The sequence below is a fragment of the Manacus candei genome, unplaced genomic scaffold (genome assembly GCF_025592945.1).
Source record: "Manacus candei isolate 608988 ecotype Guabito, Panama unplaced genomic scaffold, ASM2559294v1 h1tg000099l, whole genome shotgun sequence".
NCBI lineage: Eukaryota > Metazoa > Chordata > Aves > Passeriformes > Pipridae > Manacus > Manacus candei.
Window position 1 is genome coordinate 1,589,825 of NW_026138147.1, and position 26,936 is coordinate 1,616,760.

Consider the following 26,936-nt stretch of genomic DNA (forward strand, 5'->3'; position numbering starts at 1 on the left):
GCCTGGGGCCCCTTGGGCATTAGGGGAGGGAATTTGGGGGCTGTTTGGGGGGCACTCAGGGACAACCTTGTCTCTAACGGGGCCGCATGACAGGAGTTGTAGTCCAGGAAGTGAAGTGACTCAGCCAAAGGCGCCACCCCAACCACGCATTCTCGGGTGCTGATTGGTTGGCAGCCAATGGGAGGCAGCAGTTCGGAGGGAGCAGGGGGGGGTGGTGGTGGTGTTCTGTGGGCTCCAGGGGCAATTTGGGGCCCCCCTCATTCACCCCCTCCCCCAGGGTGCCCCCTGCTGGGCATCCTGGACGCCGCTCCTGATTGGCCGCAGAGCATCCTGAGGATCACGTGACACCCAACATGGCACCCCACAGGGCCCCAGGCGTTCTGGTGTCCCCCCACCTCATGTTGGCCGTGAAGGTGAAGGTGGAGGAGCCAGATGAGGCCCTTCCCCCGATAAACCCCCAGGGCCCCCAAGCCCATCCTGGGCTCCCCAGAACACTCCACGGCCAGTTACAGCCCCCTGCTAATGCCCCAGGGACCCTCAAACCACCTTCAGACCCTCCCCCAACACCCTCAGAATCCCTCCCCAAAAAACTCCTTCATGACCAGACTCCCAGAACCCCACCCCAAACACCCTCATAGGCCCCCCAGACCCCCAACAGCCCCCGAGCCAAAACTCTTGGGGCATCTGGAGCGACCCCAAAGGTGGGGGAGGAGATTTTGGGGTCCGTGCAGCTGCAGCTTTGGGGTTTCATTGCTTTATTGCCCCCCCCCCAGGTTGGGGGGGGTACCTGGTGGGCTCCAGGAGGGTCTCAACAGTCCTGGGGGGGAAAAGGGAGAGCAAAGGGGGTCAGGGGGATGTGGAGAAGGGGTAGGGGCAGGAGGACCCCCCCAAAATCGGGGGGGTTGGGAGGGGCATACCAGAGCTGTTCCCGTAGGGCCCGGCGGTGGCACCGCAGCAGCTGCAGGACAGGGTCCTGGGGACAAACTGGGGGGCCGGAGGTCATGGGGGGCCCACCCCACTGTACCCCCCCCACCCTGTAAGGGGTGCCCCAGCCCCACAATTGCCCCCCAGACCTATAAGTGACCCCCCAACCCCCCAAGTGCCTCTCAATCCACAAGTGCCCCCACTCAGCCCCACAGTTCACCCACACAGCCCCACAAGTGCCCTCCTGGCCCTGTAACTGATCACTCTGAGCCCCACAATTGCCCCCCAGCCCCACAAGTGACCCCCCAGCCCCACAATTCCCTCCCCAGCCCTACAAGTGAACCCTCAGCCCCACAATTACCCCTCTGGCCCCCCAAGTGCTCCCCCAGATCCCCCAATTCCTCCTCAGTCCCCCAATTCCCCTCACCCAGTGCCTGCCGTGAGGGTGCCCCCAGCTGGGCATCCTGGACGCCGCTCCTGATTGGCTGCAGAGCATCCTGAGGGTCACGTGACACCCAACTTGGCGCCCCCCACAGGGCCCCAGTGGCATCACGTGACCGCAGGTATGATTCCCAATGCAAGGACTCCTGGGAGTCGGGCCGGGACGAGGTCGCCCCCTGGCGGTGGGAGGTGCAGAAGCGGCCCCTGATTGGGGTCTCGGAGGGCTCACATGACTCCCAGTGCGTCGCCCCGCCCACTGGGCACGTGTCCAGCGCAAGCTCCTCCCCACGGCACCGCCTCAGACGCCACTGGATGAGGGGGTCGTCGGGGACGGGGCCTGCGGGGGCGGGGCCTGCGGGGGCGGAGCTGAGCGGAGGTTCCGCCCCCTCTGGCCCACGGGGGCGGGGCCTGAGCAGGACCTGGCTGGGGGGGGGAAGGGCAGGTTGGGACCCTTCAAATACCAACCCCCCCCATCGCCCTCCCCGCGAGGGGCTTGGGGACCCCGGGGGCATTTGAGGGGTTGTGAGGTGGGGGGGGAAGTACTTGGGGTCGGGGGGGGCAGTTGGGCGTCCCCAAGGGGCTCTTGGGAGGGCAGAGCAGGGAACTGAGGGGGATCCTTCGAGGTCCGGGAGTCGCTTGGCGGCTGCGCCGCTCCCCCACCTCCTTCGCACCAGTCGCTCCGCTCGCTGCTCCAGGCCGAGTCCCTGGGGGGAAGCCGTGGAGGGTGACGCGGGAACCCCCAAAATTCTCCCCTAGACCCCCCAAAATCCCCCCCGGTCCCCGGGGTCCCCTCAGCCCTCACCCGCTCCATGGCCCGCGCTCCGTCAGGCCCCTCCCCAACGGCCCTTTCTCGGGCGCTGATTGGCTGCAGGAGATGACGGGCGGGCGCTGCGGGCAATGGGAGACCGGAGAAGGGAAAGAGGGGGGCGGGAGAGGTTTGGGGGGGTCCCTGAGGGGGTTTGGGGTCCCAGAGAGGATTTGGGGGGTCCCCGAGGGCGTTTAGGGCTCCTAGAGATGATTTAGGGGGCTCCCGAGGGGCGTTGAGGCTCCCAGAGAGGATTTGGGGGGGTCCCTAAGCGGCTTTGGGGCTCCCAGAGAGGATCTGGGGGGCTCCTGAGGGCGTTTGGGGTTCCCACAGAGGATTTGAGGGTCCCTGAGCGACTTTGGGGCTCCCACTGAGGATTTGTGCCTCTCAGCTTCCCCCAGTCCCCAACAGGGACCCCCCAAATCTCCTCTAGAAACTCCAAACCCTCCCAAGGACCCCCAAAATCTCCGTGCCCTGTTCCCCTTGGACCCCCAGACCCCTCCAGGGGAACCGTAAAACTCTCCCAGAGACCTCCAGGGACCTTGTGGGTTTGGGGTTCCTGGAGAAGATTTGGGGGGTCCAGGGGGCCTAGGGGTTCCTCAGGGTCTGGGGGTCTCCGGGTGGTTTTGGGGGTCTCTGGGTGGTTTGGGTTTCCCTGACTGGTTTTGGGGGGTCTCTGTGTGGCTTTGGGGTTTCTGGAGGGGTTTGAGGGGTCCAGAGGGTGAGGGCTTCCAGGGGGAATTTGGGGGGGCCCCGAGTGGTTTTTGGGGTCCCAGTGGGGTTCAGGGGTTCCCCATTTTTCCGTCTCCATTTTAAGGAGAAACATCTTTAATTGCCTGATTTCCCTCCCGGCTCCAGATGGTTTTTCTCAGTCCTGCCCAGGGTTTGGGCCAGAATTTCCCGTTCCCTGGAAATCCCCACTGGGACTCCGGTCGTTCATTTTGGGTAAAAAACAACCGTATTTGGTTCCATCCCTCCTCCCGGGGTCACAGGGGCAGAGGGCTCTGGGGGGGCAGCGATTCTGGGAATCCGGGGGGTCTGTGAGGATCCCTGGAGGTCTCAAGACATCCCTGGGGGTCCCACACCTGTCCCAACATCCCTGAGGGTCCCACACCTGTCGTGACATCCCTGGGAGTCCTACCCCCCTCCCGACGTCTCCTCAGTGACAGGATCCAGCTGCCACTTCCCAAATTCTCTGGAACTCCGGGGTCACTCCCCCTTGGCTCCCCCCCATTCCCGAAATTCTGCCGAATCAGCCGAAATCTGCAGGTTTTGGCCCAAACCCCCAGGTTTTGGCCCAAATCCGCCCCTGGAAGCAGCTCCAGTCGAGACCCGTTTGGGTATAAAAGATGGATTTGGGGCCAAACGCCGTGTCCATAGGATCCCGGGAATTCGGGAGCTCAGGGGCCGGTGAGTGCCTTCATTCCCTGCTTTTCCCTCATTTTCCTCATTTTTGGGGATGTGCAGAAATTTCTGCCCATATTTCAGAGTTTTTCCTTTTTTTCCCCTCAGTTTAGTGACTTTTGCCCCTTCACCCCCCAGAAGTTTCATATTTTTAACCCCTTTTTCATCCCAAATTTTGAATTTTTTAACACTTTCTGTGCCCAAATTTTGGGGGGTTTTGCCCATTTTTCCTCCCCCAAATCTAATTTTTCCCCCTTTTTGTGTCCAAAATTCAGATTTTCACATTCTTTCCCCCCAGTTTTATATTTTTGCCGTTTTTGTGTTCAAATTGGGCATTTTTCACTCTTTTTGTGCACCAAATCAGGATTTTTTGTCCACTTTTTCCAGAAGTTCAGATTTTTTGCCCTCTTAATGCCCAAAATTGGGATTCTTTGAGCTTTTTGAGCCCAAATTAAGGATTGGGGGGGGGTTGGGACAAGGTGGGGAGAGGGTTGTCCTGGCTGTTGAACCCCATTTTGCCCCAAATTTGGGAGATTTGGGGCAAAAACCCCACCATTTTGACCTGAACTTTTGGGATTTTGAACAAAATTCATAATTTTTGGGAGGTTTTGGGGTAAATTTGGTGGAAATAGGGACTCTGAGGTGGCATCAAGGGGAGGTTGAGTGGTGGGAGGGTTGTCCTGGCTTTTTAACCCCATTTTGCCACAGTTTTGGAGGATTGTGGGGACAAAATTCATCATTTTTGGGAGGCTTTGGGGTGGATTTTGTGGAAATGGGGACTCTGAGGTGGCCTCAAGGGGTAAAATTGGTGGGGGTGGGTGTGGATGGTTATCCCAGCTCCATTTTGACCCAATTTTGAGGGATTTGGGGAAAAAAAACCCCAACATTTTGCCCCAAATGTGGGGGATTTTGGTTAAAACCCCCATTTTGACCCAATTTTTTTGAACAAAATTCATGGGTTTTGGAGCTTTTGGGGTGGATTTGGTGGCAACAGGGGCCAAAATAAGCCCCAACAGGTTTCCATGGGGTAAAAAAAAGCCATTTTGGGGTAAATTGGGGGTTGTTTGGGTGTTCTGGTGACCCCTCTGGGCTCACATGGATTTTTCCCCCAAAACAGGGATTTCGGGTAATTTTTGGTGATTTTGGGTGTTTTTTGCAGCAATGGCTTGGCGTGGGACCTGGTGGCTCCTCCTTTCCTTCTGTGGTGAGAAAACCTCCCTTTTCCCCCAGAAACCTCCCAAATTTCCTGCATTTTGGGTATATTTTGGAGCTTTTTAGGGCAGAAAATTATTATTTTTAACCAAACCCCCACATTTTTTAGTAATTCTTTACATCCAAGAGCCTTTAGAATCTTCTTTTTTCATGAAAACTCCCTTTATTTTCAGGGAAAAGTGCCCTTTTTTCTCACTATTTACAGAAAAAAGTGCACTTTGTCTTGAATATTTTGGGTTTTGGGTGGGGTTTTTCGAGATAAAAAAAGTATTTGGGTTTTTCCCCACTAAGAAACAAACAAAGAAAAACATCTATTAAGAAAAAAACTTTAAAATCCATTTTTAGCGGGGATTTTAATGAAAAAAGTCCTTTTATTTGCTCTATTTTACTGAAAGATCAATATTTTTTGAGGAAAAAAATCCCTTTTATTCTGTTTTCCTGATTTTTTTTTTTTCTAATTTTCATGAACCTATTCAACCCTTTCTTTAAATTATTTTTAAAGGAAAATCCCTTTTATTTCCTTAATTTTTTAATTGAGTCCTTTTTTCTTTTTATTGAATTTATTAGGGGAAAAAAAGCTCTTTTGAACTCTGTTTTAGGAAAAAAACCCTTTTAGTCACTGTATTTCAGTTTAAAAAATCATGATGCCGTATTTTGCTGTTGATTTTTCTTCAAAATCCCCCCTTTTAGGAAAAACCCCATTATTTATAATTTATTTCTGAGAAAAAAACCCTTATTCCTGTTTTTTATTCCCAATTTGTCACCCCAAACACCCAAATTCCCAATTGTTTGGGGTTTTTTTTCAGAAAAAAAGACCAAAATCAGCTTTTTTCTCTCAATACCCCCTAAGTCCCTATTTTTTAAATTAAAAAAAATCCTTATCACCCATTTTTATATATAAATATATTAAGGTTTTTTTAAAATCAAATTTTAATCAAATTTTAATCAATTGATTAATTGATTAAAAGGTGATCAATAATCATCTTTTGGGGGGTTTTCTGCCAAGAATCTCTAAAATCCCTTTTTGGTCCTTTTAAAATCCCTGTTCTTTGTGTAGTTTAATTTCATATCTTTCTGTAGATTTATATGGATAAATATTAACTTTTACAAAAGATTTAAAGTGTTAATTGGCTAATAATATTAAATAGTGTAATTGAATAACATTATTACTTATTAATACTTATATCGTTAGATGCTGTGGATATATTAATTTCAAGTTTACACTAAATTAATTTTAAATATACACCACTATAGTTATGTATGGCTATAAGAATAGAAAGTAAATGTAATGTCTATATAAATATAATAATAAATAGATAAATGAAATAATAAATAAATATAATCTCTATGTATGAATATAGTAATAGGAAATAAATATAATCTCTCTTGTATTATATAAAAATATGATATATAAAATTCAGTTATTCTTAATATATCTAAAAATAGCTAATATATGTTTATGTAATATATTGGTATATTAATACAGCAGATTATATCTGTAATTACATCTGGATATTGAGAGATAATTATAAAATGGAATAATATATAAATAGAAATTAAATATGGACAATTTTATATTGTTATACAATGAAATGTGACAGAATTGTACTGGATTATAATATAACATTTTACTCATAATTGTATATAGTTAATTAATAGTAGAGAATACTTATTACGAATTTACAATTTATTTATACATAATAATGATAATAATAATAGTTATTAAAATTGTTTAATAGCTTTCACTTATATGTTATTTATCAACGTAATAACCTGTCAATATAATTTCTACTGTGATTATATATAAAAATAGAGCCTAGAAATTAAAGATAAGGCTGCCATTACACCTTTCATGTCATATAAATACAATTCCTGCTATAATTCTATATTCCATATAATTCTATGTGATAGATATTATGCTATGTAATCCTACATTAAAAACCTATATAACTCTCTATAAAAAATTCTATATGGTTCTATATATTATTCTATATAATTTTCTATGAGAAACCTATGTAATTGTCTTTATTAGGTAGTCTATATCATATCTGTAAAAAAATCTATATAGTTCCCTATAAAACATCTATATAATTCTATATATTAGGTATTATTCCATATAATCTTTTAATAAATTTATGTAATTCTATATAGTAGGTATTATTCAATATAATCCTGCATAAAACCCCCTATATAATTCTATATAGTAGATATTATTCTATATAATTCTACATAAAAAATCTATATAATTCTTTATAATAGATACTATTCTCTATAATCCTACATAAACCCTAAATAATCTGGTACTATTCTATATAATTCTCTCTAAAAATATATAATTCTATATAATATATATTCTATATAATAATCTCTAAAAAAATCTCTCTAATTCTATCCAATATTTATTATTGCATGTAATCCTACATTAAAAAATATCTATAATTCTATATAATAGATATTGTTCTATATAATTCTACTTTAAAAATTATACAATTCTGTATGATATATATTAATCTATATAATTCTCTATCAAATCTATGTAAATCTATATAAACCCCCATGTATAATTCTATATAAAAATCATCCCTCCAATCCCCTATTTCCTCGCTATCCACTGACCCAGGAGCCCCTTTCCCTGTTTTCCCAGCTCTCTCCAGCTGCAGCTCGGGGGGTCGGGAATTCCTGGCTGTGTTCCCCCAGAATGACGATGAGTCCCCGAGTGCAACACTGAAGCTGCTGCTCACCCGGCAGGGCCCCAGTGACACGGTGGCCTCGGTGACACTGCACAGTCCCTTCGGCACCCGCGAGGTCACTGTGCCACCTGGTGTCACCAAGGCCGTGCCCATTCCCGCCCACCTGGAGCTCACAGGGACCTGCATGGCCAACAAGACTGTGGTGGTCCGGGCCAGTGCCGATGTGGCCGTGGTGGCCATGAGCGCCAAGGGCTACACAGTGGGTGCCACGGCCCTGCTGCCCATGCCCAGCCTGGGCACCAGGTACTATGTGGTGACGCCCATGGGGAGTGACACCTACGGCATGGCTGAGCTCGTGGTGGTCGCCGGTGCTGCCATCACTGCTGTCTCCATCACCACCACGGCCACATTCCAGTATGCCGGGGACACCTATGTGCCGGGCGCGGTGCTGCGCCTCTTCCTGCAGCCCTACCACAGCCTGCAGCTGCAGAGCAGCCAGGACTTCACCGGCACTGCTGTGGTGGCCAACGCGCCTGTGGCCGTGCTCAGCGGCCACACTTGCACCAAGGTGACTGCGGGCTACGACTTTGTGGTGGAGCAGCTCCTGCCAACAGTGGCGTGGGGGAGGAGCTACTTGGTGCCACCCAACCCGGTGCAGCCAGGCACTGACCTTATCTATGTGGTGACGGAGGATTGCAACACTATCACCTATAACAGCAGCAGCGGGGAGGTCACCATGGCCATGGCAGCAGGGGAGGCGCGGGCATTGGTGGTGAACCACAACTCCCCCCTGTACCTCACTGCAGTGGCAGCAGTGCAGGTGCTGCTGTTCTTCACTGGCTCATCTTGGCAAGACCCCTTCCTCCTCATCGTGCCACCTGTCACTGCCTACTGCACCGCGTTCCACCTCAGCACTGTGCCCGGCTACTACAACCATGCCATCCTCATTGCGCCCACCGCCGCCACTGCTACCACCACTCTCAACCACCAGCCAGCTGCCGCCATGAAGTGGCATGGCATTCCCGGCACGGAGTTCTCCTGGGCCGGCATCACAGTGAGTCCCCAGACATGGAGCGCCGAGAACCCACAGGCGCCCATGGGGCTCCTGGTGTTTGGGTTCAAGAGCAACACCGGGTACGGATTTGCTGGGCTCTGCATCACCGGTGAGTACAGTGAGCCCATTGTTGAGTCAGCCCAATGGTTGGGCATTGTCCCGTTGGCCATCAGTGGGTTTCCCTGTTGCGTCAACCCAACAGTTGGGTGTTATCCGGTTGGCCATCCATGGATTTCCCTGTTTTTTGCAGCTCCAGAACCGGTCTCCTGCGAGGATTTGATGTGCGAGGAGAAGTGTGAGGTGGTGGATGGACAACCAAAGTGCGTCCAGGAGACCTTCTCCACCTGCTGGCTCACCAGTGGTTCGCACTACCGGAGTTTTGATGGGAAGACGTTTGATTTCATGGGAACATGCACCTACACCTTGACCACCCTCTGCAGTTCTGATCCCACCTTTCCTGCCTTCTCTGTGGAGGTCCAAAAGGAGAAAAAGGAGAACTCTAACGTCTCCTCCATTGGTTCCATCAACGTCCGCATTGACAATGTCACCGTCACTGTGGTCCGGGCAGAAAACGGGATGGTGAGGGTAAGCAAAAATCAACATAATTCCCAAATTCCAAGTGATTTTATGGAGTTTCACCAAAATTACACATTTAGTGGTGATCTTGAGGGTCTTTTCCTAAATAATTCTGGGATTTCCTAGTGTGCAGACAGACCTTGCATGAAAAAAACCCAAATCTTCAAAAACTCCACATTTTGCCTGATTTTGATGGTTTTTTGGTTGTTTTGCTGGTTGTTACCTCCCCCAGGTGAACAACCACAGCTCTCGCCTGCCCATCTCCCTCTCCTGCGGGAAGCTCCGGGTTCGCCAGAAGGGCAAATCCGTGTTGATCCAATTGGATTTCATGCTGAAGGTCCTCTACGACTGGGATGATCATGTGGTGGTCAAAATTCCAGCTGCTTTTTCTGGGAGAGTCTGTGGGTTGTGCGGGAACAGCAACGGGAACCCCTGGGATGATGCACTGGCTCCCGATGGGAGCAAGGTGTGGGATATCGTGGAGCTGGGGCGGAGCTGGAAGGTGACCAATGGGAGTGGTCACTGCCAGGACACCTGCGAGGGGGACTGTGGGCGGTGTGGGTGGGATGAGGAGGTGATATACAAGGCAGAGCGGTGGTGTGGGGTGTTGTCCTGGCATGCTGGGCCATTCCGGCGCTGTCATGGCACCATCAATCCCAATGTCTACGTGAAGAACTGTATCCATGACCTGTGCGCCCATGGCGGCCATCGCACTGTGCTGTGCCACGCCCTCCAGGCCTATGCGGACGACTGCCAAGAGAATGGGATCGACATTTCTGATTGGAGAATGAGGATGGGATGTCGTGAGTAGAGGGGATGGTTGGGTGGAAATACTCCCTGGGGTGGGCAGAGCTTAATTCAAGTGGGTCCCAAGATCTGTGGAATGGTGTGCTGGGAAAGGTTATGGCAGCAGGTCCAAGCAGGAAGTCTGTAAAAGTCCAGGGAGACTCCAGGAAGTCTATGTAGAAAGTCCATAAAGTCCAGAGAGACTCCAGGAAGTCCATGTAGAAAGTCCATAAAGTCCAGAGAGACTCCAGGAAGTCCATGTAGAAAGTCCATAAAGTCCAGAGAGACTCCAGGAAGTCCATGTAGAAAGTCCATAAAGTCCAGAGAGACTCCAGGAAGTCCATGTAGAAAGTCCATAAAGTCCAGAGAGACTCCAGGAAGTCCATGTAGAAAGTCCATAAAGTCCAGAGAGACTCCAGGAAGTCCATGTAGAAAGTCCATAAAGTCCAGAGAGACTCCAGGAAGTCCATGTAGAAAGTCCATAAAGTCCAGAGAGACTCCAGGAAGTCCATGTAGAAAGTCCATAAAGTCCAGAGAGACTCCAGGAAGTCCATGTAGAAAGTCCATAAAGTCCATGGAGTCTCTAGAAAGTCCAAGCAGGAAGTCCAGGAAGTCCGTGGAGACTTCAGAAAGTCCAGGTGGAAGGTTCCAAGAAGTCTGTGGAGACTCAGAGAGTCCAGGTAGAAGATCAGGAAAACCCATGGAGACTTCAGAAAATTCATGGAAACTCCAGGAAGTCTGCGTAGATAGTCCAGGAAGTCCATCCCACCACGTCTCACCTCACCCTGACCATGGTCTCCCTCCCTTTCCAGCTTTCACCTGCCCTCCCAACAGCACCTACAGCACCTGTGGCCCCAGCTGCCCCCCTACCTGCAACATCCCGGCTGTGCCGTCCAGCTGTGCTGCCAGCACCACCTGCGTGGACTCCTGTGTGTGCCACGAGGGCCTTGTCCTGGATGCCAACATCTGCATCCCCCCCTCTGACTGTGGTTGCGTCTTCGGGGGTCTCTTCCATGGCCTAGGAGAGGAGTTCTGGGGTGATCCCACCTGCACACAGCGCTGCATGTGCGATGCGGAGCAGCGGCAGGCAGTGTGCCGGAATTCCAGCTGCGGTGCAGAGGAGGAGTGTCGGGTGCAAGAAGGAATCCAGGATTGTTATCCCAAAGTTTTTGGGGTCTGCAGCGCCGTTGGAGCCACCCACTATGAAACCTTTGACAGCAGGAGGTTCATCTTCCAGGGGACGTGTGTCTACCTGTTTGTTGGGTTATGTGAAGACAACCCAAATTTGGTGGGGTTCCAGGTGTTGGTGCAGAGTGGCCGCCAGGGCGACAGGCGCCTGTTGGCCATTGCCATGGTGACAGTCAAAGTCTACAACAAAACCATTGGCATCAGCAGGGAACAGCCTGGGAAAATCATGGTGAGCTCAGGAAATGGTCCTTTATCCTTCCACCACCTCCTCCCAAACCTTCTCACCCATTAATTAATGATTAAATCTGAAATGGAATTAAATCAATGTCATTTGGGTGCTCCCGCTGTTGAAAACACTGGTGGAATTTGCTGTGAGACCCCAGATTTGATCAATTTTTATGGTTTTCCACACAGATTAATGAGTGGTTGGTCAACCTCCCACTGGGACTTGAACTGCCTCATCCTCTTAAATCCAAAACTTAATTTCATCTAATATTTAATTAAACAAATGCCATTTGGGTGCTGTGGCTGTTGAAAATAAGTTGGGATTTCCCCATCAGACCTCAAATTTGGTCCATTTTTATTGTTTTTCCCCCAGATCGATGAGCGGTTGGTCAACCTCCCATATCTTCATGGTGACAAGCAGATTGTTGTCTATCGCCACGGGCGGGACGCAGTGGTAGAGACCAACTTTGGACTTGTTGTTACCTATGACTGGCACAGCCATGTCACTGCGACAGTGCCCGGTGCCTTTGCCAACGCCCTGTGCGGGCTCTGTGGGAACTTCAACGGCGCTGCCAGCGACGACATGAGGATGAGCAACAGCAACATGGCGTCAGACCCGGATGCCTTCGGGAGCAGCTGGAAGGTCGCTGATATCCTGGGATGCACTGAGAGATCGATGGCGGAATGTTCCAGTGCCACCACAGCACCACGGCTGCAACAGGAGGTGTCCGAGATGGGGTGTGAGATTATGTTGGAAAAGGATGGACCCTTTGGAGCATGTCATGGCCACGTGGATGCCCAACCGTACTTCCAGAGCTGCATTCGGGACTCCTGCCTCGTCCCGGAGCAGGAAGATGGGATGTGTCCGATCATTGCCAGCTACGCCAGCGTGTGCCAGGCTGCCGGCGTGTCCATTGGGAGGTGGAGGATGGATAATTTCTGCTGTAAGTTGGGATGATTGGAGGGGTTTTCCTTCAGCAGGATCCTCAATTCCACTCCAAATCCATGTAGGAACAACCCAGAGGTGGGAAACCAGTAGGAATCTCAACCAAAGTCTTGGTTGGTCCCATAATCCCCATTTCAACCCAAAGTAAACCTTTTGCAAGGAAGTTGTTTCATCTGGGATCATTTTCCCCCCAGAGTTCCAATTTCTTGGTATTGGATAAAAATTAGATGATTTAGAGGGAAAACCACCAAAAATGCACCAAAAATAGCAGAACTGGGGCAAAGGGATCCAGCCTGGAGGTCATGTGAGGATCCAGCATGTGAGGATCCCATTCCTTGATGGAACGTCCCAGTTTTCTCCATGAAAATGGAGAAAATTATGTGATTTAGAGGCAAAAATTCCTATTTAAGTGCATTGGGATGTTCCTTATGGATGATCATTGGATCATCACTGGGTAGGCACTGCGTTATCATTGGATGATGTCCCTCATCATGTCCACAAGGACGAAAACAAAGATTGGGCTAAAAACTCTGTGTTTGGTGATATTCATCACTGGACACACTTGAACTCTGGGAAACCTCCAGGGTTTGGCTTCGGAATTTCCTGGTTCTTCATGGATCCTGTTATTTCCCAGCAGATATTCCCTGCCCTCCTAACAGCTCCTACAAGCTCTGCTCTAACACCTGCCAGCACAGCTGCGGTGCCAGCTCTGCCACGTGCCGAGGGCGGTGCCGTGAGGGCTGCGCATGCCATGATGGCTTCATGCTCAGCGGGGACGAGTGTGTGCCCACAGCTCACTGCGGCTGCACCCACCACGGCGTGTACTACAAGGAGGATGAGACCTTCTACCCCACAGAGCATGAGGAGTGCCGGTGCCTCTCCAGCAGTGCTGTGGAATGCCAAAATATTTCCTGTCCTGATGGCAGCCCTGGGAAGGTCGTTGATGGCATCTTTCAGTGTCCCCCGCCAGCATCCAGCACCTGCGTGGCCATGGGAGACAGTGCCTATATCACCTTCGACGGGGTGGCCTTCAATGTCACCGGGTCCTGCTCCTACATCCTCAGCCAGACCTGCGCGGGTGACGTGACATCATTTGTGGTCACAATCCAGAAAGAGGCCCGTAGGAAGGGGAAGGTTTCCGGGATCCAAGCGTTGTCTGTGGAAGTCTATGGGGTCAACTTGACCTTAACCCAAGGAAAAGGGGGAGATGTCATGGTAAGGTGGCACTTCATGTACCAGATCTCACAGGTTCCCCCCAGAATTGTGTTTCATTGATGGAGGGGACACCTCACCCTATCTCCAAGACCAATCCACATTCATCCCAACTTTTCTTTTCAAGCAAGACCCATAAATGCATCAAAACGTTGGTTGGAAGGTGTTTTCCCCACATTTCTGGTCCCACCTCCTCACTGGAGGACTCTTCCTTCCCTTTCCCAGGTGAATTCAATCTCTCACCACCTCCCGGCCATCCTGGGTGAGGGGCAAATCCAGGTGTATCCCCATGGGACAGGGGTCCTGCTCCGCACTGACTTCGGCCTCGTTGTCCACTACGACCTCGCCCAGCACGTGACACTCACAGTCCCCCAGACCTACCTGGGCCACCTGTGTGGCCTCTGTGGCAACTACAACGGGCAACATGACGATGATTTCCACCTCTCCAACGGCCAGCTGTCTCTGGATGCCACAGCCTTTGGATCTGCATGGAAAACCAAGGATAGGCCTTGTGAAGACGCATGTCCTGACAAGGAGTGTTCCACCTGCTCCAAGGAGAAGGTGCTGGTCCTCCAAAAACCCAACTACTGCGGCCTCCTCACGGCCCCCGAGGGGCCCTTTGGCTCCTGCCACAGTGTCATTGACCCCACCCCATATTCCCAATCCTGCGTCCATAACCTCTGTGTGACTGGAGGGGATACAGGTGCCCTGTGCCAGAGCATCCAGAGCTATGTCAGCATGTGCCAGGATGCTGGAGTTGCTGTGGGGGATTGGAGGACGCCGTCCTTCTGCCGTGAGTTTGGGGGGAAATGTCCCTGGTTTGGGGTTGGGGAGATCCCCTGGTGAGAGCCCACCTGGAGCGCTGGGAGTTGGGGGAGATGTCTCTTCTTTGGGGTTGGGTGACAGCGGTGACACTCAGGATGTGGGATGATGGTGACGGGCTGAGCTTTAGGGTCCCTTCCAACCCAACTCAGTCCATGATTCCATGAAAATTCCAGCCCTCCCCTGCCCGGCCAACAGCACCTACTCCCTGTGCACCAACACCTGCGCCAACACCTGCGCCGGGAGGGCCACCACGTGTCCCCAGACCTGTGCTGAGGCCTGCCAGTGCCACCAGGGCTCCGTGTCAGACGGGCAGGGCTGCATTCCCGAGGAGCAATGCGGATGCTTTGAGGATGGACGATACTACAAGGTAGTTTTTCCAGGGTATTTTCCCTTTTCTCCCTATTTTTAGGCATTTACATCCTTTCCCCCTGCTTTTTTCCCTATTTCTATACATTCGCATCCTTTTCCCTGCACTTTTTTCCTTCTTTTCCCTATTTTTCTGTTTCACCTCTATTTTTCCTGCAACTTTTTCCTTTTGTTCATATCTTTCTGCATTTACCTCTCTTTCCATGGCACTTCCCTTTTGTTCCCTAGTTTTATGGATTTACGGTTTGTATTACTTCCTTCCTTTTTTCCCTATTTTTATGCATTTACATCTTTATTCCCTGCATTTTCCCCTTTTCCCTATTTTCCTGTCTATTTCCCAGCATTTCCCCCCCCCAGTTTTGTCTTATTTTTCCCCCTCTGCATGTAATTCCTTTTTTTCTCTGTTTTTAGGAAGTTTTTTCCCCTGTATTTTTCCCTATTTTATGCATTGGCATCTCTTTTCATGCATTTTCTCTGCATTTTTCCATAATTTTATGCATTTGTCTTTTTTCCCTGCATTTTCCCCTTTTCCCTTATTTTTGTATTTCCCCAGTATTTCCCCCCCATTTTTGCCTTTTCTACCCCGCTTTTTAATCATTTTATTCACGATTTTTCTGCCTTTATGTCCTTCTTTCCTGCATTTTTCCTTTTTATCCCCTATTTTCATGGATTTCCCTTTCTTCCTTCCTCCCTCCTTACAGCCCCATGAGGTGGTTTTCCAGGATCGCTGCCAGCGTCGGTGCTCCTGTATCCCAGGCCAGGGCCTCACCTGCCATGACCACTCCTGCACTGAGGATGAATCCTGTGAAATTCGGGAGGGGGTCTTGGGATGTATCAACAAAAGTGAGGGAAAATGGGGGAAAAGGGGATTTTGATTTAGTGGGGAAAATCCTGCGGGAAGGGGAGGCAGAGGGAACAGATCCCATCCCTGGCACTGAGGGTCAGGAATGGGGAGGTTCTTCCCATGGCTTCTCCCATCCCATGACTTTTCCCATTCCATTATTCCTCCCCTGGTTTCTCTCATCCCATGGTTTTTCCCATGGTCTTTCCCATGTTTTTTCCCATCCCATGGTTTTTCTCATTTTTCTTCGCATGTTTTTTCCCCACAATCTTTCCAATGGTTTTTCCATCCTGTGGTGCCTTCCATGGTCTTTCCCATGTTTTTTCCCATCCCACGTTTTTTCTCATTCTTCTTCCCATGTTTTTTCCCCAGGTCTTTGCCATCCCATGGTTCCTTCCATAATTTCTCCCATGATTTTTCCCATTCCACGATTTTTCCCATCCTGTGATTCCTCCCATGGTTTCTCCCATGATTTTTCCCATCCCATTGTTTTTCCCATCCCATAGTTCCTTCCATGACTTCCCCCAAGTATTTTCCCATCATTTCCCCCAAACCGTGGCTTCTCCCAACGCTCATCCCACATTCCCTCCTCTCTCCCTCCCTTCCCAGACCCCTGCAAGTCCCTGAGGTGCCGCCCCAAGGAGCGGTGCCGGCCCCGTGGCTCCGAATCCCGCTGTGTCCCAGCGCTGGTGGCCACGTGCTGGGCATGGGGGGATCCCCACTTCCGTACCTTCGATGGGCTAGAATTCGACTTCCAAGGAACCTGCACCTACACCATGGCCGAATCCCATGGGAATGACCCCAGGCTGGAGCCCTTTAGGGTGGAGGCCAGGAATGACATCCGGGGCGGGATCAGATCCGTGTCCTATGTCTCCGTTGTCAACATCGACGTCTATGGACAACGCATGTCCTTCCACCACAACGAGGACGGGAAAGTCCGGGTGAGATGGGGGAAAGGGGAAAAATCTGGGATTTTTTCCAACTTTTTGCTTTATCCAGCACTTCCCAACATCCTCCTTCATCTGGCCAATGGTTCTGTCAGCACCAGTGTTGTTTTGGGATAAATCAGTCAGACTGGGAGGTGGATTGTTGAAATTTTGGGATGTTTTGGGGATAAAATGTTGGGAATAGAGTACTTGGATATGTCAGGAACAGAATATTGGTATGTGCCAGGAATCAGATGTTGGGATAAGTTGGGAATACGGTGTTGGGGTATGTTGGGAATAAAATATTGGGATGTGTCAGGAATAAAATGTTGGGATACGGTGGGAATAAAATGTTGGGAATAGAATATTTGGATATGTCAGGAACAGAATGTTGGGATAGGCTGGGAATAAGATTCTGGGATTTATTGGGAATAAAATGTTAGGATATGCCCAGAATAAAATGCTGGGATATGCCAGGAATAAGATGTTGGGATGAACTGGGAATAAAATGTTGGGCTGCGTTGGGAATAAGATGTTGGGATAAATTGGGAATAAGATGTTGGGATAAATTGGGAATAAAATGTTGGTTGTATCTAGGGAATAAAATAGTAAGATATTTCAGGAATAAGATGTTGGGGTGCACCAGGAATAAAATACTGGGGGATGTTAGGATATTTTGGGAATAAAATATTTGAACATGGTAGGAATAGAATGTTGGGATAAAATATGGCAGGAATAAAATATTGGGATATGTGATGTGTAAAACATTGGGGTATGATGGGATTTAATGTTGGGAACATGCTGTGAAAAAGAATTGGGATATGTGGGAAATAGAATATTGGGAATGAAATGCTGGTGTGTGTTGAATCCAACCCTGGGATACCTGGGAATGCTGGCAGGTGAACGGGGAGCTGGCCCTGCTCCCAGTGTTCCTGGTGGATGGGAGGCTTCGTGTCCATCCCAGCGGGCTCCGCGTCACCCTGGACACGGATTTTGGGCTCCGTGTCTCCTACGACTGGAACTGGCATCTCTTCATTGACCTCCCCAGCAGCTTCTTCGGCCACGTCCGTGGCCTCTGTGGGAACTTCAACCTGCAGCCCCTGGATGACATCCCCGAGGCCGGCGACAACATCCCTGCCCTGGTGGCCTGGGCCAGGGGCTGGAGAAGCTCCGACCCTGATGCCCAGGATCCCCTTTGTTGGGATCACTGTGATGGGGAGTGCCCAGTGTGCGAGGAGAAGGAGCTTTGGGGTGGGAACAGCTACTGTGGAATCATCAAGAAGTCCTTCCAGGGGCCCTTCCGGGCATGTCATGCTGTGGTGAAGCCTCAGGAGTTCTTTGGCAGCTGCCTGGCCGAGCTGTGCCGGAGCCGCGGCGCGAGGCAGGTCCTGTGCCGGGTGCTGGAGACTTACGCGGCCACGTGCCGGAGGAGCGGGGTGACCATGGGCGACTGGAGGACACCAGCAGGATGCCGTAAGGGATGGGGGTGCTTTGTGGTCCAGCTCCTAAAACCTATCTGGTTTCATTCCAAATCCCCTGAGTCCCCCAATTCCATCCCCAATTCCCTTCATCCAACCTAAAATCCCCTTGGTTTCTCCCCAGATCCCTGGTTTTGCCCCAAAACTACTTAATTCCACCCAAAATCCCCCAAATATCACCAAAACCCCCTTAATTCAACCCCAAAATCCCTTAATTCCTCCTACCCCTGCCCCCAATCTCACCAAAATCCTCCGGAGTTCACACAAAATTCCCTGAATTCTACCTAAAATTCCCAAAGACCCCTCTAAGACCCTCCCTGACCCCCTCTAGACCCCCAGAGGCCCCAGGCCCCCCAGAGCCCCCCCTTTCCATGGGGTCCATCCTCCCAGGCCTTGGGGCTCTGTGGGGCCACTTGGCGGGCACTTCAGGTCCTGGGGGGCATTTTTGGGGCACTTCTGGAGCAGTGAGATCCATCTCAGTGTGAAGCCCTCAAATCCCTCTTCTGGAAGTTCTCCAGAACCTTCTCCTGGTGCTCCAGACTCTACTCCTTGTGACCCAGACCCCATCCTGTGTGTCCCAGACCCCTTCCCATGTGTCCCAGACGCTGTCCTGCCTGTTCCCACACCCTTCGCACATGTCCCAGACCCCATCTCACTTGTCCAAGACCTCATTCCCTGTTTCCCAGACCTCCTTGCATGTCCCAGCCCCCATCCTGCATGGCCCAGACCCTTCCTACATGTTCCAGACCCTGTCCTGCCTGTTCCCAGCCCCCATCCCTTGTATCCCAGACCCCTTCCCACATGTCCCAGCCCCCATCCCACACTTCCACACTTCCTAGACTTTCCTCCTCATCCTCCATACCCTTCTCCTGGTTTCCCAGACCCTTTCCCACCCCTCCCATCAGATGCTCTCCACTCTCTCCATCCCTCATCCCAGTTCTCTCTCTCCCCAGCCCTCCCTTGCCCCGAGAACAGCCACTATGAACCATGTGGCACTGCCTGCCCAGCCACCTGCTCCGACCCGGATGCTCCCTCCTCGTGTGCCCTGCCGTGCGTGGAGTCCTGTGTGTGTGACCGCGGCCATGTGCTGAGCGCCGGGCACTGTGTGCATGTGTCCCGCTGCGGCTGCACCCGCGCCGGGCGCTACCACCGCCCCGGTGAGGAGTTCTGGGGGGACCCCTCGTGCCGCTCCTGGTGCCGCTGTGACCCAGAGCTGGGCATGGTTGTGTGTGAGGAGGCCAAGTGTAAGTCAGGTGAGGTGTGTGCCGTGGTGGAGGGCGTCAGGAGGTGTGTGGCTACCAACCGCTCCATCTGTGTGGCCACGGGGGACCCCCACTACACCACCTTCGACGGGCACCACTACGACTTCATGGGCACCTGTGTGTACCTGCTGGCCGGGCTGTGCTCCCCTGACCCCACCCTCGTGCCCTTCAATGTCACCGTGGAGAACAACCACCGTGGGAACAACCATGTGTCCTTCACCAAGGTGGTCACCTTGGAGGTGTTCAATGTGAGCCTCAGCCTCAGCCAGGAGCACCCCAAGAAGGTCAAGGTAGGGGAGAGGCAGAGGATGGGAGGGGGGTTGAGTCATTCCGTGGGTTTTGGGAGGGGCTGAGGTCATTGTGTGGCATTTGGGGGAGGTTCAAGGTCTTTGCATGGTCTTCAGGTTGGTTTCAAGGACATCACATGACACCTGGGTGGGGGTTCAAGGTCTTTTTAAGGTGTTTAGGTGGGTTTCAAGGTCATTGTATGGTGTTATGTTGGGTTTCAAGGCCACTGTATGGTCTTCAGGTGGCTTCTGAGGCCATCCCGTGCCATCCAGGTTCCCTTCAAGCCCGTCTCATACCCCCTGGGTGGTCTCCAAGTCCATCCTTTAACCTCCCACCCACAGGTTGATGGCGTCCTGCTGGACCTGCCCTTCTCTCACCCCTCCCACGAGCTCCGGGTGTCCCTGCGGGGTGTCCATGGCTTCATCAGCACGGCCTTTGGCATCACCGTCACCTTCGACTGGCACAGCTACGCCCGCGTGATCCTGCCCAGCACCTTCGCCGGCACCGTCTGTGGCCTCTGCGGCAATGCCAACGGAGACCCCCACGACGACTTTGTCACCCGCCAGGGCTACCCTGCCCACAATGACACCCACTTTGGGGACAGCTGGAAAGTCTCTGAGGTCCCTGGGTGCTCCCCAGGGTGCACCGAGGGCTGCCAGGGGTGCAGCAACACCCAACGCCGTACCTACCGCGGGGACAAGCACTGTGGTGTCCTGGTGAAGAAACGGGGGCCCTTGGCCACGTGCCATGAGGTCATTGACCCCGCCCCATTCCTGGAGGACTGTCTGTTTGACACGTGTCTCTTCGAGGGCCACCACGATGCCGTGTGCCAGGCCGTGGGCGCCTACGTCAGCGCGTGCCAGAGCCGCGGCGTGACCGTGGGGCCCTGGCGCACACACGCATTCTGCAGTACGGGGCGCTGGGGCTACAGAGGGATTTGGGATGTCCATGGGGGCTTGGGGTGTCCACAGGGGGTTTTGGGGTGTCCATGGAGGTTTTGGGGTCTGCGGGAGAGTTTTGGATTGTCCATGACAGTTTGGGGGGCTGCATGGGGCTTTTGGGGTGTCCAAAAGGGTTTTGGGGTGTGAATGGGTTTTTTTCGGTGCCCATGGGGATTTAGGGTCTGCATGGGGAGTTTTGGGTTGTCCATGAGGTTTTCAGGGTGTCCACAGTGGTTTTGGGGTGTGAATGGCAAGTTTTGGGATGTCCATGGGGGTTTTGGAGTGTGAATAGGGGTTTTGGGGTGTCTGTGGGGTTTTGAGGTGTGAATGGGAATTCTGTGTCTGCATGGGGGTTTTGGGGTGTCCGTGGGGGTTTTATGATCTGCATGGGAGGGTTTTGGGGTGTCCATGGGGTTTTTGGGGTCTACATGGAGAGTCTTGGGTTGTCCATGGGAGGTTTTGGATCTACTCTAGGGGGTTTGAGGTTTGGTTGGGGGGGTCTTGGGGTCTGCATGGGGAGATTCAGGGTGTCCATGGAGAGGGGTTGGGTTGTCCATGAGGGTTTTGGAGTGTCCACAGTGGTTTTGGGGTGTAAATGGGGAGTTTTTGGGTGTCTATGAGGGGTTTTGGGGTGTCCAGGAGAGGTCTTGGATCTGCACAAGGGGGTTTGAGGTTTGCATGGGAGGTTGTGCAGTTCAGGCAAGGGAGTTTCGGGGTGTACATGGGGGGTTTGGGATTCACACATGGGATTTGGGGGTCTGCACAGGGAGACTTGGGGGTCCATGAGGTTTTTGGGGTGTCCATAGAGCTTTGGGGGCTTGCAAGGAAATTTTTGGGTCTCCATGGAGTTTTGGGGGGTTGCAGGGGGTTTTTTGGGTGTCCATGAGGGTTTTGGGGTGACCATGAGGGTTTTGGGGTGCCCATGAGGGTTTTGGGGCATCCCTGGGAGTTTGCAGATTGTTTTTTTGGGTGTTCATGAGGGTTTGCGGGGGGGGGGGGGGGTGTGTCCATGGAGGTTTGTGGGGTTTTTGGGTGTCCATGGGAATTTTGTGGTTCTCAAGGGATTTTTTGGGTGTCTATGAGGGCTTGGGGGTTTTGTAGAATTTTTTTTGCGGTGTCCATAGGGGTTTAGGATTTTTTTGGGTGTCCATAGGAATCTGGGGAGTCCATGAGGGTTTTAGGGTGTCCGTGGGAGTTTGGATTTTTTTTGGGTGTCCGTGAGGGTTTTGGGATGTCCATAGGGGTTTGAAGGTTTGCAGGGAATTTTCTGGGGTGTCCATGGGGGTTTGGGTTTTGCATGGGATTTTTTGCGGTGTCCATGTGGGGTTTGGGGTTTTTTTGCTTGTCCCTATGTGTTTGTGCTCCTCACCCCTCTCCCCTCCCCGCAGGCCCTGTGTGCCCCCCGAACGAGCACTACGAGCTGTGTGGCCCCCCCTGCCCCCCGACCTGCCAGGACGAGTCCGGCCCGCCGTCCTGCCCCGAGCCCTCCCCATGCTCCGAGGGCTGTTTCTGCGATCCCGGTTATTTCCGAAGCGGGGATTCCTGTGTCCCGCTATCCCAGTGCGGCTGCACTCTGGAGGGTCGTTATTACCCCCGGGGGGCGCAGTTCTACCCCTCCCCGTCCTGCACCCAGCGCTGCGTGTGCTCTAGGGGGGGACACGTGGAGTGTGAGCCCACCCCGGGATGCCTCCCGGGCCAGGAGTGCGGGGTGCGAGACGGGGTCCTGGGGTGCCACCCCCGCAGCGCCTGCGGGCACTGCCAGCTCCTGGGGAGGGGCACCTACAGCACCTTCGGGGGGCAACTGGGGGGCTTCGGGGGGTCCTGCACCCTCCCGCTGCTGGAGATGGACGCGGGGGACCCCGAGGAGGGGCCGCAGCCCCTCAGGGTGGCCCTGGAGCAGCACGAGGGGGAGGTGAGGAGGGTGACGGTGACGGCGCAGGGGATGACGGTGGCCATGGACAGGGGGCAGCGCTGGGAGGTCATGGTGAGTGCGAGGCGGGGAAACCCGGGTTTGGGGGGGCAAGTCCCGGTTTGGGGTGGAAAACCTTGGGTTGGGGAAGAGAACCTTGGGTTGGGGGCGAAAATCCTGGAGTTGAGGGTGCAAGTCCTGGTTTGGGGACAAAAACCCTGGTTTTGGGGTGAGAACACCAGTTTTTTGGGGGAAAAGAGGATGGCAATGGGGGTTTGGTGGGCTCAGCAGCAGGGAAAGGGCTGTTTTGGGGTAAAACCTCTGACTTTGGGGTGCAAGCCCTGGTTTGGGGTTTAAACCCTTTTTTTTTTTTTTTTATGTATAAACCCTGTTCTTTTTGGCGTGCAAACCCTGTTTGAGGGGGATGCAAACCCTACTTTTGGGGTATAAACCCTTTTTGGCAGGGGGTACGAACCCTGGTTTTGGGATGAAAACCCTATTTTTGCTGTTATAAATCCTGTTTTTGAGGTACAAAATCGTATTTCTTTGGGATTATAAACCCTGTCTTTTGGTGTGTAAACCCTGGGTTTTGGGGTATAAACCATATTCTTTGGCATTTTAAACCATGGGGTTCGGGGTAGAACCGCTATATTTTGGGGTATAAATCCTATTTTTTGGGGGTATAAACCCTGTTTGGGGGGGATGCAAACCCTGTTTTGGGCGTGTAAACCCTATTTTTAGGGTTATAAACCCTATTTTTTGGGTTATAAACCCTGTTTCTTTGGGGTACAAACCCCAGTTGTGGGGCTGCAATCCCTATTTTGGGGGGGTTCACCCCGGTTAGGCTCCAACCCCCCCTTTGCCCCCTCCCAGGTGGACGGCGAGCGCCACGTGCTCCCCCTGTGGCTCGGGGGGGGCTCCCTGGGGGTCACCCAGGTGGGGTCCCACCGGCTGCTCCACGTGCGGGGGGGGCCCAAAATCCTGTACGACGGCGATTCCTACGCGGTGCTGACGCTGCCTCCCGCGCAACAACCCCCGCGCGGGCTCTGCGGGGACCCCAAAATTTTGGGGACGCCTCCCCCGAACTGCACACATGCGGACCCTGCGGGGACCCTCCCGTGCCCCCCGGGGCGCTGCGCGGTGCTGGCGGACCCCGCAGGGCCCTTCGGGGGGTGTCACCGCGCGGTGCCCCCCCGGGCGCACCTGGATACGTGCGAGCTCCAGGTGTGCGCGGGAGGGGCCGGGGGGGGCGATCCCTGCCCCGCATTCCAGGGATACGCGGCCGCGTGTCAGGCGGCGGGGGGGGAACTCCGAGAGTGGCGCGAGGAGACAGGATGTCGTGAGTACACGGGGATTTAGGGAATTTCGGGGGGTGGGGAGGGGGACGGGGTGGGAATTTTGGAGGTTGGGGATTGGGGGGGCAGGAATTTTGGGGCATGGGAATTTTGGAGGTTGGGGATTTGGGGGTCAGGGATCTGGGATAGCAGGAATTTTTGGGGTTGGGAATATGACCCCCATTGAGCCCCTTGGCCCCAGGTGCCCCTCGGTGACCCCTCTGTCTCGTCCCCAGCCCTGCTGTGCCCCCCCCGCTCCCAGTACCAGCTCTGTGCCCGCACCTGTGCCCGCACCTGCGCAGGTGTGTCGGCCCCGCCCCCCTGCAGCGGGCGGTGCTTCGAGGGCTGTCAGTGCTCTGAGGGGCTCCTTTTCGACGGCGCCCGCTGCGTTCCCCCGGGGAACTGCGGCTGCTTCCACCAAGGGCGGTACTTCCAGGTGGGTGTGGCCCCAGTGCCTCCCAGTCCCGCCCAGTTCAGTCCCAGCCCTGGGTCTTCCCAGTTTTCCCAAGTTGATCCCACTCCCCGTCACTGCACCCCCCAGTGTCCCTTTTACCTCCCAGTATGCTCCAGTTTCCCCCCAGACCCTTCCAGTCTCCCCCAGTTCCACTCAGTATCCCCAGTCTGTCCCAGTAATCCCCCCCAGTCTCTTCTAGCCATCCCCAGTTGATCCCACTCCCCTCCGGTGTGCCCCCACTGTCCCCACTTCCCTCCCAGTACATCCCAGTTACCTCACAGTGCATTCCAGTCCTTCCCCACTGTCTGCCCTGGTGTTCCCAATCCCTCCCAGTTTTTCTCTGTCCCCCTCACCAGTGGCTCCTAATTTATACCAGTATCACCCAGTGTTTTTCCCAGCATCCCCCTGAATGTCCCAGAACCCCAGTGCCTCCTCCATCATTCCCAGTGTGCCCTAGAAAGTCCCAGTGTCCCCAAATGTCTCCAAAATGTTCCAGTTTCCCCCAGTGCTTCCCCCAGCATCCCTCAGAATTTCCCAGCATCCTCTGGCATTCCCAGTGTCCCCCAGAATGTCCCACTGTCCTTCCCAGTGTCCCCCAGTGTCTCAAGAATATCCCAGTATCCCAGCGTCTCCACCAGCATTCCCAGTATCCCCCAGAATGTCCCCATGTCCCCCAATGTCTCCAGAATGTCCCAGTGTCCCCAGTGCCTCTCCCAGCATTCCCAGTGTCCCCAGTGCCTCCCCCAGCATTCCTAGTGTCCCCCAGCAGGTCCCAGTCCCCCCTAAGTGTCCCCATGGGGGGGATGGGGATGTGGGGAGACATGGGGACATGGACCATGACACCTTCACAGCAACATCATCCCTATTTTTTGACCACTTTTTCCCACTTTTCCCCCCCTTTTCCCTGGAAACAGATCGCCCAGACCATCCTGACCCGGGACTGCTCGCAGTCCTGCACATGCCGGGGCCCAGGGGGGCTCCAGTGCCGCCCCTTCTCCTGCCCCCTGGGCCACACCTGTGACCTCTTGAATGGCACCCGGACCTGTGTCCCCCGCCCAGGGCGGTGCCTCCTGTCCTCCCCCACCCACTTTGTCACCTTCGATGGCCTCCCCGGGGCCACCCTGGCCACCGGTATCTATGTGGTGGCCACTGTGTGTGACCACCAGGCCCCCACCTGGTTCCGGCTGCTGGGGGTCATTGGGGACATCGGGGACCACCCAGGGGTGGTGGCCCTTCACCTCTTCACCCACCACGGGCTCATCACCACCCGCACGGACGGCAGGGTCTGGGTGAGTTGGGCCCAAAAGTGCCACCCTGAAGTTCTCCTGACCTTGATTTTAACCAAAAATCTGGGTTTTCTCCTTTATTTCATGCTGGGAAAAAGTCCATGTGGGTTGTCCCATCCCATCACCACAAGATGTTCTAACCTTGATTTTGCCCCAGATTGCTCTTTTTTCCTCTGATTTCATGCCAGGGAAGCACCTACATGGGTTGTCCCTCACCGTGCCTTGACCCACCTCATCATTTTGACTAAAATTGCTCTTTTTCCCCCCAATCACTCTTTTTTTCCCCCCAATTTTGTGCCAGAGAGGCACCTATATGGGTTGCCCCTCATCCCACTCCCCCATGCCTTGATCCATCCCATCATTTGGCCTAAAACTGCTCTTTTTTTCCCTAATTGCTCCTCTTTCTCCCAATTGCATGCCAGGGAAGCAGTTCTGTGGGCAATGGTCACTATGACACATCCATAGACTGACCCACCCCCTCATTTTTGCTAAAATTGCTCATTTCTTGCCAATTTCATGAAGCTACACAGGTTGTCCCTTCATCCCACCATGCCTTGACCCATCCCATCATTTTCCCCAAACTCCTTCTTTCCCACCCAGACTCCTCCAGTCCCCCCTCCCACATCCCAATACCGAAATCCCTCACAATTTGGCTTTTCCAGCTCAACGGAGTCCCCACCCCCCTCCCCGCGGAGCTCTCGGGGAAGTTGAACATCACAGAGTCAGGCGGGACCCTCCGGATCGGGTGGATCCCAGGATTCCAGGTGGAACTGGGAGCCCAGGGGGTGGCCCTGGAGGTGACAAAGGACACTCGGGGGACTCTCTGTGGCCTCTGCGGGGACTACGATGGGGCCACGACCAATGACCTGCGGGGCCCCGACGGGACAGTGACAGGGGACACGAGGGAGCTGGCACAGGCCTGGAGGGCTCCTGATTTCAGCCAGGTGGGGACACCTGGGGGAGCAAAGGGGGAGGGGCTTGTGGGGGTTGGAAGGAAAAAAGGGGAAAAGAGCATGAAAAAGAGGGGGAAGAGCCTGCCCAGCAAGGGGAAAGATGGAAAAAAAAGATGGAAAAGAGCTCAAAAAGGAGGGAAAGAGCCTTAAAAGGAGGGGAAAGGAGAAAAGAGGTGAAAGAGCCAAAAACAGGGGGAAAGAGCCCAAAAAGAGGGAGAAAGAGTCCAAAAAAGAGAAAGAGACCCAAAAAAAAGGGGAAAGAGCCTCCCAAAAAGGGGAGGGTAGCACAAAAATGGGGGAAAAGAGCCAAAAAAGGGGGAAAAGTGATCAAAAAAAAGGGGAAAGAACCTTCCCCGGAAGGGGGGGGCGGGGGGGGGCAGCCCTAGAAAACAGGGGAAAGTTCAAAAAAGCATGAAAATGACCAAAATAGAGGGAAACTGCCCCAAAGCTCCCCTGGATTTTTCCTTTTTTCCCTTCCAGTGATGCAGAAAATCGACTTTTCACCGCTTCCGTGACCCGAAACCGCCCCGAAGACGGAACAGCCGCGTTTCTGTATCCCTCAAACCTGCCCTGCCCCCCCCCCCAAAAAAAAAAAAATAAAAGTTGGGGA

The 26,936-nt window shown here is 52.9% G+C and overlaps 2 protein-coding genes across 5 annotated transcripts; one reads left to right on the forward strand and one right to left on the reverse strand.

The window, feature by feature from the left end:
• Positions 1-710: 710 nt before the first annotated feature.
• Positions 711-2,201, reverse strand: LOC127461294 (programmed cell death protein 7-like). The gene is made up of 4 exons (XM_051768976.1): positions 2,168-2,201; positions 1,352-2,069; positions 918-984; positions 711-817 (listed from the first exon to the last, which is right to left on the reverse strand). The coding sequence occupies exons 1-4, from the start codon at positions 2,174-2,176 to the stop codon at positions 748-750; spliced, it is 864 nt and encodes a 287-aa protein (XP_051624936.1). The 5' UTR covers positions 2,177-2,201; the 3' UTR covers positions 711-747.
• Positions 2,194-26,917, forward strand: FCGBP (Fc gamma binding protein). 4 transcript variants are annotated; one of them, XM_051768932.1, is made up of 22 exons: positions 2,194-3,115; positions 3,460-3,580; positions 4,734-4,778; positions 7,431-8,639; positions 8,781-9,115; positions 9,339-9,909; positions 10,705-11,309; positions 11,679-12,249; positions 12,886-13,466; positions 13,689-14,256; positions 14,462-14,655; positions 15,356-15,497; positions 16,105-16,436; positions 17,321-17,894; positions 18,853-19,451; positions 19,791-20,358; positions 21,779-22,374; positions 23,173-23,638; positions 23,870-24,069; positions 25,002-25,376; positions 26,036-26,317; positions 26,807-26,917. In XM_051768932.1, the coding sequence occupies exons 2-22, from the start codon at positions 3,520-3,522 to the stop codon at positions 26,807-26,809; spliced, it is 8,877 nt and encodes a 2,958-aa protein (XP_051624892.1). In that variant the 5' UTR covers positions 2,194-3,115; positions 3,460-3,519; the 3' UTR covers positions 26,810-26,917. The 4 variants fall into 4 exon arrangements, with proteins under 4 accessions (XP_051624892.1, XP_051624891.1, XP_051624894.1 ...); XM_051768931.1 differs by having other exon boundaries at positions 2,194-3,580; XM_051768934.1 differs by having other exon boundaries at positions 2,194-3,580; positions 16,105-16,430.
• The last annotated feature ends 19 nt before the right edge of the window (positions 26,918-26,936 follow it).

Coding starts and splice junctions, on each gene's coding strand:
- LOC127461294 (XM_051768976.1), bottom strand. Junction 985..1,351: donor ACCCTCACGGCAGGCACTGG/GTGAGGGGAATT, acceptor CCGGCCCCCCAG/TTTGTCCCCAGGACCCTGTC. Junction 818..917: donor GCCCTACGGGAACAGCTCTG/GTATGCCCCTCC, acceptor TTTCCCCCCCAG/GACTGTTGAGACCCTCCTGG.
- FCGBP (XM_051768931.1), top strand. CDS start 3,520: ATGGATTTGGGGCCAAACGCCGTGTCCATAGGATCCCGGGAATTCGGG. Junction 9,910..10,704: donor GAGAATGAGGATGGGATGTC/GTGAGTAGAGGG, acceptor CTCCCTTTCCAG/CTTTCACCTGCCCTCCCAAC. Junction 12,250..12,885: donor GAGGATGGATAATTTCTGCT/GTAAGTTGGGAT, acceptor GTTATTTCCCAG/CAGATATTCCCTGCCCTCCT.